Source organism: Quercus suber, unplaced genomic scaffold (genome assembly GCF_002906115.3).
Source record: "Quercus suber isolate HL8 unplaced genomic scaffold, Cork oak 2.0 scaffold_68, whole genome shotgun sequence".
NCBI lineage: Eukaryota > Viridiplantae > Streptophyta > Magnoliopsida > Fagales > Fagaceae > Quercus > Quercus suber.
In genome coordinates, this window is record NW_027069533.1 from 1,438,521 (window position 1) to 1,451,239 (window position 12,719).

At 30.0% G+C, this 12,719-nt stretch overlaps 1 protein-coding gene and 1 long non-coding RNA gene across 2 annotated transcripts; both read left to right on the plus strand.

Moving 5' to 3' along the window:
* Positions 1 to 1,166: 1,166 nt before the first annotated feature.
* On the plus strand, positions 1,167 to 2,577 carry LOC136067360 (uncharacterized). Its single transcript, XR_010628830.1, has 2 exons — positions 1,167 to 1,299; positions 2,436 to 2,577. It is a non-coding gene; the product is annotated as an uncharacterized LOC136067360 (long non-coding RNA).
* A 4,218-nt stretch (positions 2,578 to 6,795) lies between these two features.
* On the plus strand, positions 6,796 to 8,514 carry LOC112039122 (UPF0481 protein At3g47200). Its single transcript, XM_024071965.2, has one exon. The coding sequence runs from the start codon at positions 6,835 to 6,837 to the stop codon at positions 8,311 to 8,313; it is 1,479 nt and encodes a 492-aa protein (XP_023927733.1). The 5' UTR covers positions 6,796 to 6,834; the 3' UTR covers positions 8,314 to 8,514.
* The last annotated feature ends 4,205 nt before the right edge of the window (positions 8,515 to 12,719 follow it).

Below are 12,719 nucleotides of genomic sequence, written 5' to 3' on the forward strand. Positions count from 1 at the left end.
CTTCGGAATTTTACTAAAAATTTACCTTATAAGTTGGGTTAAATGTTTGTATACTATGTCTGCGACACTGTCCAACACCACAATAGAACTTAACCGAGGAACAATAAACCACCACACACTGCCACAAATAAGTCAAGACCTGCTCTTCTCTCTTATGACCCCATATGNGGTGGTGGGGAATTGTAAGCTTACATAAATTGTCATTACTTAGTTTAAGGGGATTTGTAGGTAATATCATGGTTTTAAAATTGGAACGGTCAAAGAATCAAAAACTATGGGTAATATGTATTGCATCTATTCCTGATTAGTGGATTTTTTTTTTTTTTTTTGGTGTTGTTGTTGTTGTTGTTGTTGTTGTTATAGCCTCTTCAGTTTTTCTTTTTGTAAACACTTTTTTGGTTCTCATGGGTGCTTGATTGTTGATTGGGATTGTTATGTTGTTTATCTATCTATGCATATATCAACTGGTTAATTATATTAGCAATCAGACTTAAATTCTATAAATATTTTAAAATGGACATAAATCATAAAATCAAGTTCTGAATTCTTCTATTACTTTTCTTGCATATGCCCATTGATGGTAGTTTATATCCAACAAGAATCAAAGAGAATGACTGTGTGTTGTCATGTTGATTCATTTATAATACTCTAATGTAGAAATGAATGGCAAATTCAAATTCTATGCAAACACCTCAAACATCTCAATCGTCTATAGTGAGTAAAAGTCGTTGGTCACTGCCAATGCCACTTGCTGACATCATCTGCTTACAACATTGATGATGTCACATGCCAGCGATACTACAGTTGTTCTAGAATCTCAAATTTATTCACAACCTCTTTGTAACAATTACATGATAGGTGATTATTTACCACTGACACAAAGACTGATAATTTTTATGGGACAGAATTTGGTTTCTAATTCTACCACTCTCTGTGATTATTTACCACTGACACAAAGACTGATAATTTCTCCTTTTTTTTAATTTGTCACAATTTGCTAAAGTAGATTATAATCTACTACTTTTTGCTTTGTCCTTATACTATTTCTTAAAAAATAAAATCTGAACCACTTGAAATGGCTGGGGGGCCCTCTGGCGGCGGCGAGGAGTTTACACTATAAATAGGAGCACAAAAGACATTAAGGAACCATCAAGTGCACAATATATTTTCTTTTATAATTGAGTTTTAGTTATGAGTGGAGAGAAAATGAATTAAAGCTTGCTTCATCAGGCACCATCTCTAGCCAACTGTGCTGTCCCTTGGAATTAACACGCATTCTCTTCAAAAGAAAATTCACAGGTTCTTTAGTCCATCCCTTCACTTTATTTTCGTTCTTCAATATAAAGTTTGCCAAAAATTGAGCATTTACTAATTTAATTGAGTTCATATTCGGTAACGTGTACTTCGGAATTTTACTAAAAATTTACCTTATAAGTTGGGTTAAATGTTTGTATACTATGTCTGCGACACTGTCCAACACCACAATAGAACTTAACCGAGGAACAATAAACCACCACACACTGCCACAAATAAGTCAAGACCTGCTCTTCTCTCTTATGACCCCATATGTAGACCTAGCAAAATAGGTACCGGTCAAGCCTTTAGTAATAAAGTTAAACTTATTTTTAATTGACTCATTTTCAATAAATGTTTGTATGATAAATTTTTATTAAATTTTTATGTTGTAGATGAAAATACAAATGATATCACTTGTCAATTTGACAAGTAGTTCTCATACATAAAATGTTTTCACCATTGGATCTACTACTAACATTAGGTAGTTTCTTTTCTTTTTCTTTTTTTCCATTTTTTTTCATAAGTTCATTTTATATTTTCCTCCAATTTTTGTTCTTTACCTAACTTGTTATTGTTGTTCTTAGAGTTATATATATATATATATATATATATAGTATAAGGAAGGGCAATGGCAATGGTCCTTAATGAATGACTAATGAACAAATTAATAGCAATTTTATTTTTTATTTTTTTAAACAAGAAGAAATTAATTCCAAGTCTTCTTTTAGCCTTTTTTTTTTTTTTTTTTGAGATAAAGATGGAATATATATATATATATATATAGATAGATATATCTTTTGTCATTTTTTAGAGTAAAATAAAACAATAGTCAATACATATATGGCAACATTGGTCCCCTATCGTGCACTGTTTTGGCCTTTTTAAGAGTAAAATAAAACAATACAAACAATACATATATGGCAACATTGGCATTTTTTTTTTTTTAAACAAGAAGAAATTAATTCCAAGTCTTCTTTTAGCCATTTTTTATTTTTTGAGATAAAAGATAGAAAATATATAATATATATATATATCTTTTGGCATTTTTAGACTAAAATAAAACAATACATATATGGCAACATTGGTCCCCTATCGTGCGCTGTTGCCCGACGTGACTAAACATTATTGCGGCTAATTAGGGGAAAAAAGGAGATTAGCGTTTGGATTGAGACAGTCTGGAAAAACCACACCTACAAAAAGAGAGACTACAAATGAGTGTGATAGTATTTTAGAGGAATTATCTCAAGAAATACAAGCATTTCTTTCCAGTGAAGTTTGCAGGTTCTTACCTTCTCATTTCAGTACTTACTATATATTCTTTTGGAAAAGATTTATTTAGAGAGAAATCACGTATCTTATATAATTTTGGTGAATAATATGAATTTTAAAAAATTAATCATTAGATTACATATTTTATTATATTCTTCATGCTTGTAAAATTTCAATAAGAACAAGATCAAATATCAATAGTTATATTATCAATCAAATATTTAAATTTCAAAAATAAGTTATTGATCAAATAGTAAATAACATTCGATTTGAAAAAAATTTGGCATGTGTGTTAAAAAAATAAAGTAAATGCAATCAAATGGTTAGGTTTTTAAAAGTTATATCTAATAAAAACATTTATAAGAAGTTTGAAGGGTTTTATCCAAACATTTATAAATTATATCTTGTCCAATTTTTTTTTTGGAAAATTTGTTGTGTTGGAATTGGGACAGAGGCAAGGGGATAGCATGTAGAGATGTTTAAAAACCTCTTTATATATATATATATATATATTTCCTTAAATAAATAGGGAAGAGATTTGGAGCCAAACCCTTTATTTTTAATCTCAAAAATTGGAGAAGAGTAGAGGTTCACTTATATTAAAAAATATATATTAAATTGTCGATTTTACACTAATAATTGAACATAAAAGAGTTATATATATATACTTCTCTCTTATCATTTTCTTTCTTTCCATTTTATTTTATTTTATTTTTGAAAAACAAGCACTCACACATACACTGAGAAAAATGAATGAGATTCTAACACAAAGACATAACATAAAAAAGATGCATACTTGTCCCATTTTAATTTTAAAACATCTAAATATAGGAGATAGATATTTATTCTCCTACCTCTAGTAATTAATTTCTAAAACATCCAAACAAGAGAAAAAATAACCATTCATCTCCCCTCTTCTCTCATCTTCTCTACTTTCTAGTTGCTCTAGAGTTCAAACTTTTAAACATACTATTAATTAATAAAAAAATATTTTAAATGAGTAATTACTTGATATTTTGGAAACAATATTCCTCAACAATAACAGGTTTGATAAGAGATATTCTAATATGATCTACGTACAACTTATGAAAGAGAAGAAGAGATTGGTAGGTAGTGGAGAAAAAGGAGATGAAATTCAAATCAAAGAAATGGGCAACACAATTCCATATTATTATGAATATAGAATAATAGTTTTATTGAAGAAAGAGAAGTGCTACTATGTTACAACATCATTGATGAACATATAAATATTATCTCGACTGAAAAAAAAAAAAAAAAATGCCATGCACCATGGCCATATATGAAAAACATATGTGGATACTTTTTCTTTTCTTTCATTTTCTATATAGATATAATAGAAATTTAATTTATTGTGACGGCTCCTTGATAATTACGTTTTATTGTTGGGCAAGACACCAATTAGTTTTTTTGTATAGGCGGGGTTTGAATCTAAAATATCTTATTCGACGACAAGAACTTTACTAGTTAAGTATTGGAACCCACTAGATGCTTTGTCGTAAATGTTCATAAACAATTTTATATTCATGATAAGAAACAACCAAATTTATATTAATGTCTTTATCAAACAAACAAACATTTAATCTAATTTCAAGTTTGATTATTTGTCATGTTATGCTTATACATAATAATGTATTTATGAATAAGTTAGTAAGCATGAAGCTTCATTTTAATTATATATATATGAGACAATCAATTTCTTTTTTCTTTATTTTTTCCCCTTCTATACAAAATTTCTTTTATGGGTCTGTATTATGGGTTTCNAATCATGAGATTTATGAGAATCTAGGTTTGAGGCCATCTGAAAGGATCATTCCTATAATTACTTGGTGTAGTGGTGTAGGGAAAGGACCCACACCTCACCCCACCCCACCCCACTTTTTTAAAATATATTTTATTATGTCTAATTTTCCTTATTGGCCCCTCATATTTTTAAAATTTTGTACAAATATTAATTTGAAGCACAATATCTCTTTTTTATTTTAATATTTATTATTTTACGGTTTTTACCATATATAACTCATTAATTCTCTGTATTTTTTAAAAGCAAAGTCCTTTTCATTTTGTATTTAAATAAATATTGAGGATACAAGAATGCATTGATTTTTTTTTTTTTCATTTTACATTAAAAGAAATGATACTATGATTTTTACAATTAAAATTTTAGGATTGGTTATATTTTTTCATCCATAAAAAAAAGTAAAATATTTTTTATATTTAATTTAGTATTATTATTATTATTATTAATTATTATTATATTACATTGTATATGTTAAGGCATATAAAGTAATATTTATTAATTAATGTATTTGAATTAATTTATTTTATACATTACATGTTTTATAAAACTATTATTATACGTTAATGTGTAATCTTTAATTTATTCAACAAAAAATTATTCAAAATATTCAAAGTATTAATTATAATTAAATTAAAGGATAACTACATAACTTTGTGAAAGAAAAAAAAAACTCTTAAATTGTAAAAAATTGACTTGATCAATTTTTATATATACATAAAAATAATATATATATATATATATGTATGTATGTATGTATGTATATATATACACACACTCAATCATGTAATAGACACGTTTTAAGTATAATTGATATGTGTGGGTATAAATTATAGATATATTTTGCTTGGCCCTACTAGAATACATTGTTGGCTTTGCCACTAATCTAGTATATGTGAGACAAGGAATTACACTCATTTGAGAGAATAGTGAGGTGCTCAAATCTCAAAGGGACTATGTACTCTCATTAGAAGGAAAAAAAAAGGGAGGGCAAAAAACAAAAAAAAAAAAAAAAAAAAAAAAAAAAGGTAGGAGGGGGTCGATCATTCACAAAAAACACCTACCTCTTAATATTACTTCGGGTGCTTTTTTGTTGGGGTGGGTGTCTTTACAATCCTCGGATTTATTATTATCCCTCTTCCTTTTTCTTTTCTTTTTGTCTCTTATCTCCTCTTGTGTAAAGCTTTCTAGGTTTTGCTTATTTGGTCAGATTTCCTTATTCCCTCTTTAAACTCTTTTTCCCCCTTTTTCGAACACCTTTTTGGAATATTGAGAACCATTTGAGTTAAAAAGATGATTAAGATTTATTTTGTCTAATGGTATTCAAATTAATTATTCACAAAACCTACCTTTATTACATCTTTATGAAGTCTTTTAGGTCATTGCTCAAAAAGCCAAGGGTTTCTTTGTTCTTTTACCTTTCTTAATTTCTTCCTTTCTCTCTTGCATCAAAAGCTTTCGGTGTTATGTCCTATTTTGTTTAAGAAATCCTTTCACAAGGAGAAGGTTTGGTTACAAACCTAATTGGAGGAAAGGTGACATCCACCTAGTTTATTATTATTATTTTTTTTTATACAAGCTAGAAATTCTACTCTAACCTAATCTAAGTATATATCTGTGTGAAGCTCACTCTTGAAAACTTGAACTCTGGCATTTACCCCACATACCCCACAAACACTTATACTTGTGGAGTGATCATCACGCTAAGAGTATGTGGTGGTGACATCCACCTAAATTAAACAAGTGTCTTGTCATGTAAATCTCACATGATGACCTTTAGTCATTTAATGAACCCATTATGGTATGTTATGAGAGGCTTGGTTGAGTGGGTCTTAGCTAAATATATGTGGTGATTGATTATATGACTAGCAATTGGTGGCTAATTAGTTAAGGGAGTAATCGGATTTTGTGTGGGTGATTCTGGTCATGGGTTTAGGTTGAGTTATTGAGCTCAGTTGACACAAACTTCGGTCTAATTGGATGTAGTTGATGGCTTTGAAAAATGATATAGATTCAGTGATGTGGTGACACTATGGAGGTGAAAGGGAGTGGGGATAGGGATGGCAAAGAGAGACAAGGGCTTGGGGGTGCCGATGGAGTGAGAGAAAGCGGTCGAGAGGAGAGAGAGGGGGATGGAAGAGTAACGACTTAAGTTTTGAATGGGTTTGTTAAATGACTTAAGAAGGTTGGGTGAGATGACATGTCCTCTGACTTGGTTAATTGGTAATTAACCTTTGTTCACGTTACTATTTCGTTTTGTTTTGTTTTTTTTGTTTTTTTTGTTTTGTTTTTTTTGGTGCGTATTAATGTATTAATATATCTGCAACAAGTTTTTGCTGAGACTTACCCCTGCTAGTTACTGTTGTTTTTGCGGCTAGAAAAAAAAGAGCCCGACAGGTGGAAAAGCAGGAAAGGTAGAAGAATGTGAATGCAAAGAATTACTATTCCCGAAAATGGAAGAACACCAAGAGTTGATTTTGAGCATTCCAGTCCTAGCCCTGGAAGAAATGGAACCTGAGAAGTGGCCCGAGTGTTGTATCTACAAGGTTCCCCAGAAACTCCGTAAGGTAAAAGAAGAAGCCTACACTCCAAAGCTAATTTCAATAGGCCCTTATCATCACGGCCAAAAAAAATTGAAGAAGATGGAAGATTTGAAAGTGAGGTATTTCAATGAAGCCGTTTATCGGACTAGGAAGAACCAGGATGATTTTACAAGATGCATCCGAAAAATCGAATACAAGAAGATCCTTCATTGTTATTCAGAGGTCAATAACATGAACGAGAAAGATTTCATGCAAATGATCCTTTTGGATTCTATTTTTATCATTGAACAGTTGTGGAGGACTAATGAAAACCCGCCAATGAGCCAATCGGCAATGACTACCATTTCCCGAAAGTGTGAGTGGAAATTGGATGCATGTGTAATAACTTGCCAAAAAGAAACAAAAGAAGACGACCCCGAAAAGAAAAACCCAAAAGAAGACAACCATAAAAGGGAAAACCCCTTGCGAAGCTATAATATTATGCAGGACTTGATATTACTTGAGAATCAGGTTCCATTTTTTGTTCTGGTGGAATTATACGATTTTGCCTACAGTGGCCTTTCTATGTACCAGAAAAATGAGGATTATTCCTTTCTTAAGCTTGTCCATGAATACTTTTTCCATTTTTGGGCAAGTGCCGGTTTCTATTCTGATTACGAGAAGATATTCTCTGGTAAGAAGAAGAAAGTCAAACATTTTACTGATTTCCTAAGATATTTTCTCATTCCACAGAATCTAAATTGTGGAAGTAGTTTTGATCGTGTACCTTGTGCAACCAAGCTGTCTGAGGCAGGAGTGGAATTCAAAGTCAGCAAATCCGAGAATGGACGCTTACTTGATATTCAATTTCGAAAGAGTGCCTTATTGGAAATTTGTCCATTTTTAAACCTTTCATGGCTCTTGAGTTGCTTTCCTTGCCTCAAATGCTTGGAGATCATGCAACCTGTCTTGGAGCTCAAATCCTTTATAATAGGGGATGCAACTGAATGTGTTGTTCGAAACCTCATGGCCTTAGAACAGTGTCATTATCCATGGGAAGCTTACGTATGTAATTATATTGTATTGTTGGATCATCTTATCAACACTGAAGCAGATGTGGATCTACTTGTTGAGAAAAACGTTATCGTTAACTGGCTAGGCAACAATAAAAGAGTGGCAACTCTGATCAACAACCTTTGCCAACAAATTGTTGAAGGTAATCGTTCCTGTTACTTTGACCTCAGTAAAAAGATTAAAGATCACTATAACAGCTGTTGGAGCAAACTCATGGCATCCTTTAAAAATCTATATTTCAAAGATTTTTGGAGAGGGACAACAACTGTTGTTGGAATCATAGTCCTGCTTTTCACTACCTGGAATTTCGTTAGGCCTTTTGTCTTTCACACTTGAACATCTGTGTGCTTCAGTGTTTGTTGGAGACTTGGTGCTTTGCTTCTCCTTATTTAGATGCATTCTGAACTTTGTAATAATGCTTTCCTTCTAGCTTAGCAAATGTTTTGTTGTAAGTTTGTGATGTTTCCACATCTATAAACTGGTGTGGTGAGTCTGTATTTTAGCTAATAAAGCTATATGCTATGTTAATGAATCTTGTGACATGCATCTACGCTAATATCATTAATTATTCTTGTTTTGCTCCAAAAAATCTTTTATTTCACATGTAAAAATTTCTTTTCCTGAAGTTTTTTTCCCCTTAGAATTTTATATATAGCCACTTTAATTGTTGGGCAGTTTGGTTCACAAAAATATTGCAACCATTACAACATTACACAAATGTAACGTACGGTTCGTTTATATACGTACATCTTACATTACGTAATTAATGTGATTATCTCTTGAGATGATGATAATCTTATATACAATTTAATAATGTATTTTTATCAAAAAGAAAAATGTCCATGCTATAACTTTTAATTACAAAATTATCTTTGGATAAAATGACAAAAATGTTGGGTGCCGACAGCCACATGTCCAGCCCACTCTTTTGCTTAGCTCATTAAATGAGCTTGTTGGACAAGAGTGTTGAGAAGTCAACAAAGTGAAGTGAACTTGCACTAGAAGTTTGCCAAAAAGAGGAGTTGAAGTCATATTTGTTATGTACAAAAGTCAAGACAAGTGGTTTGTATTTATTGTGATTTGATGTGAAGAGTGTGAAAGGAAGAAGAGAAGAAAAAAAATGAAGAAATAAAAGGTGAGAATGAGGACAGTGCAGTTTAGGAGAATTACGTGAGTGGGAGAGATTAAAAGTAAGGTTCTGAAACTCAGACGGTTCATCGAATTATAAAAGGAAAAGGTCCACGATTTTTTAAGGTTGAATCGGAATTGAACTGTGATGATATCATAATTAAATTAATAATTATTTTAAATATAAATAAATACATTAAATTAGTAAAAATAGAAAAATTAGCTAAAATAATCTCCAAATAAATATGAGATTTATCTTTCAAATATATTTTTCATATCATAATTTTCATAAGACATAAAAAAATATTAAATCTTAAGCAAACCTAATAAATAAACAAATAAATAAGTATATAACAATATTATAGTGGATGATATAATGAGTATAAAAGTTTTATACTCATTATATCATCCACTATAATATTGTTATGAAAATATTGTGGACATTTCATTTCTCTTTTAAATTTTTTTTACTTTTCAAAAAGAAATGTTATGTCCACAATATTTTTACAATATTTACAATAAATTCTAAATAGCAGGTTGTTACTGGTTGTTATTGTTGAGTTAAAAAAGTAATTTCAATCCTAAATTTAAATTTGAACCAATAATAACTAACCACTCATAATTTATTATAAAAATATTATAGACGTAGTACTTCACTTTATCAAATTGCCTAAATACAATCTATTTTTCCTTTTTCTGTTCCTTTTTTTTTTTCTTCCTTTTTTTTTTTTTTCCCCCGATTAATTGATTTATCTCCTCTACCATTTGTAATTCTACATCTTTTTTTTTTGAAAGGATAATTCTACATCTTTATCTATTTCTTTTTTCTTTTATTTTTTTACTAATATCTTCAATTTTTCTCATCCACCCATTTAAAAATTTTACCTTCCCAATGCTCTTTTACTTTCCCAATGCCGAGAGTTGCCTACAAGTTTGACGTTTCTTCAGTGCTCCATCTTTCTGACTTTTTCATTTTTTATGAGCCCTCTTCACTCTTTCTTCCTCACAAAAACTCTTCCCTCCTTCTCAGTTTCACTCACGAAATGGTTTTTTCTTTTTCTTTTTTCTCTGTCAAAAACTCTTGCAAAGCATTACATTGTCACCGTGCAGTGGCTGCTCCTTTCTTCTTCTTCTTTTTTTTTTTTTTTTTTGTCAAAAAAAAAATAAAAAAACTCTTCCTCTGCCTCCTTCTCAGTTTCACTCACGGAAACAATCATGTTTTTTTTATTTTTGGTCAAAATTAAACTCTTGCAGAGCATTACATTGTCACCGTGCAGTGGTTGCTCCTTTCTTCTTTTCTTTTTTTTTTTTTTTTTTCAAAAAAAATTTCACAAAAGCTCTCATTGCTGAAAAGAAATTTTCGCCTCAAAATATCCAGAACATTGATGCAAGTTCAACGTTTGACAGAATGTTACGGTTGAAGCTTCAACAATGGTGATTTGTTGCTGTGAGTCTGTAATTTTTTTTTTTTAAATAAAAATAGCACTGATTTGAACCGCCAGAAGCGCTCACGGTTCACAGAACCGAGCGGTCGGACCGCAGTTCGTACAGGTTCCTTTTTTTTTTTGCATGGAGCAGTTTTTTATGTTAAATGGACTGTAATTATGAGCGGTTTAAGGTTTTCTCAGTCGGATCGTACGGTCCGATCCGGTTTAAAAACCTTGATCAACAGAAGAGAAAAATATAGAGTATGAGAAAATTGTGAGAGATGTACAGGTAAGGAAGAAGAGAGTGGTGAGTGAAAAAAAAAAGAGTTTTTTTTCTATCTGTGTGGTAGTCTCTATTTAACATAATGAAGTTATTTGAAATTTATCTCGTAATTTTTTCTTTAAAACAGAAAGAGTTTTCACGTAAAATTTTGTATTTTTATGTGGTTGGGCATTCGCTATATTTGCTAAAATTTATTCCCATTTATATAAAATTTTTCCCAACAAAAAATGACTTCAAAACATTGAAAAATGATCAAATAGCTTTGAACTGATACTGAAACCTTCGACATGACCAAAATGCGTGCAATATCTCTAAACTAACCAATAATAAAAACACCCAAAAAAAACCAATAATAAAATACGTAAATGTCTTTAAAATGACAAAAAAATACCTTAAATTTTTAAAGTAACCAAAATACTATATTAACTCCAAAATCACCTAAATCGCCGTCGAGACCTCCAAAAGAACCAAATTATTCCTAAAAATTTAAGATGACTGAGGGGGTGTTTGGTAAAGTAGTTTGAAAATTGTTGTTTATTGTTTTTTGAAATACGTGTGAGTGAAAAAGTGTGTTGAAATGCGTGAAATGTTGTTTAAAAACTAAAAAATGTTGTTTAAAATGCACAACCAAACAGGCCTGAATCTTCTTATATCCCTCAAAAATTATATTAAAAATGAAAACCCCAAAAAATAACAAAAACGATAAAATCGCATCCAAACTCTCCAAAATGACTAAATAAAATACCCCCAAAACTTCCAAAAATGCCACTATAAATCTAAAAAATAACTAACATGCCCTCTAAACTTCCAAAATTACCAAGAATAGCATCAAAACCTCCAAAATGACAAAATACATAAGAAAACAATCCCCCCACCCCCCTCCCCCTCCCCCTAAATTGACCAAATTACCCCTAAAGTATTAAAAAAATTGATCAAAATATGCTTAGAATCTCCAAATTGACCAAAATATCTCCAACCCATCAAAAATGACCAAAATACCTACCAAAACCTCAAAAATTCCTGAAATACCTCCAGTAACTCTGAAATATAGAAAATACGCTAAATTTTCTAAAATGTTGTATGAAGAAAAAATGAATAATATACTATCACTATATAGATATGTCAAGTTTGGTTGGATTTGAGGTATTTTTCAACTCAAACAATTTAGGTTGATTTGATTGTCGCGTTGAGGCGATTTTGTTATGTGTGACAAAAAATGGACTCTCATTGAAAAATTTAAGTATGATTTTCAGATCCAGACTGTTTAATGAACTGTAAAAGAAAGAGATTCAAGGTTTTTTAGGTCAACCCGAGGTCAAACCGTAATGATATCATAATTAATTTAATAATTATTTAAATATAAATAAATATATTAAATTAGTATAAAGGCAATTTTATCATGTGTGACAAAAAATGGACTCTCATTGAAACATTTAAGTATAGTTTTCAGATTCGAACTGTTTAATGAACTATTAAAGAAAGAGATTCAAGGTTTTTTAGGTCAAACCGAGGTCGAACCGTAAAGACGTCATAATTAATTTAATAATTATTTAAATATAAATAAATATATTAAATTAGTATAAATAGAAAAATTAAATAAAATGATCCCATTAAATATAGAAATCTATCTTTCAAATGTTTTTTTTTTTCATATTATAACTTTCACAGGACAAATAAGAAATATTAAATCCTAAACATACATAGATATAATATTTCTTTATTTCTTTATTTATATGTTGATTGGTTAAACTTGAGATAGAAATAATAATAGTAATGTTATAATAATATAGGAATTATAAGGACACTTACATTAAATAAAATAAAAAAATTAAATTACTTAGTAATTTTAAATTAAAATAATTATTATATACTTAATTGTATTTGCTGTCTTAAAAAAAAAAGTA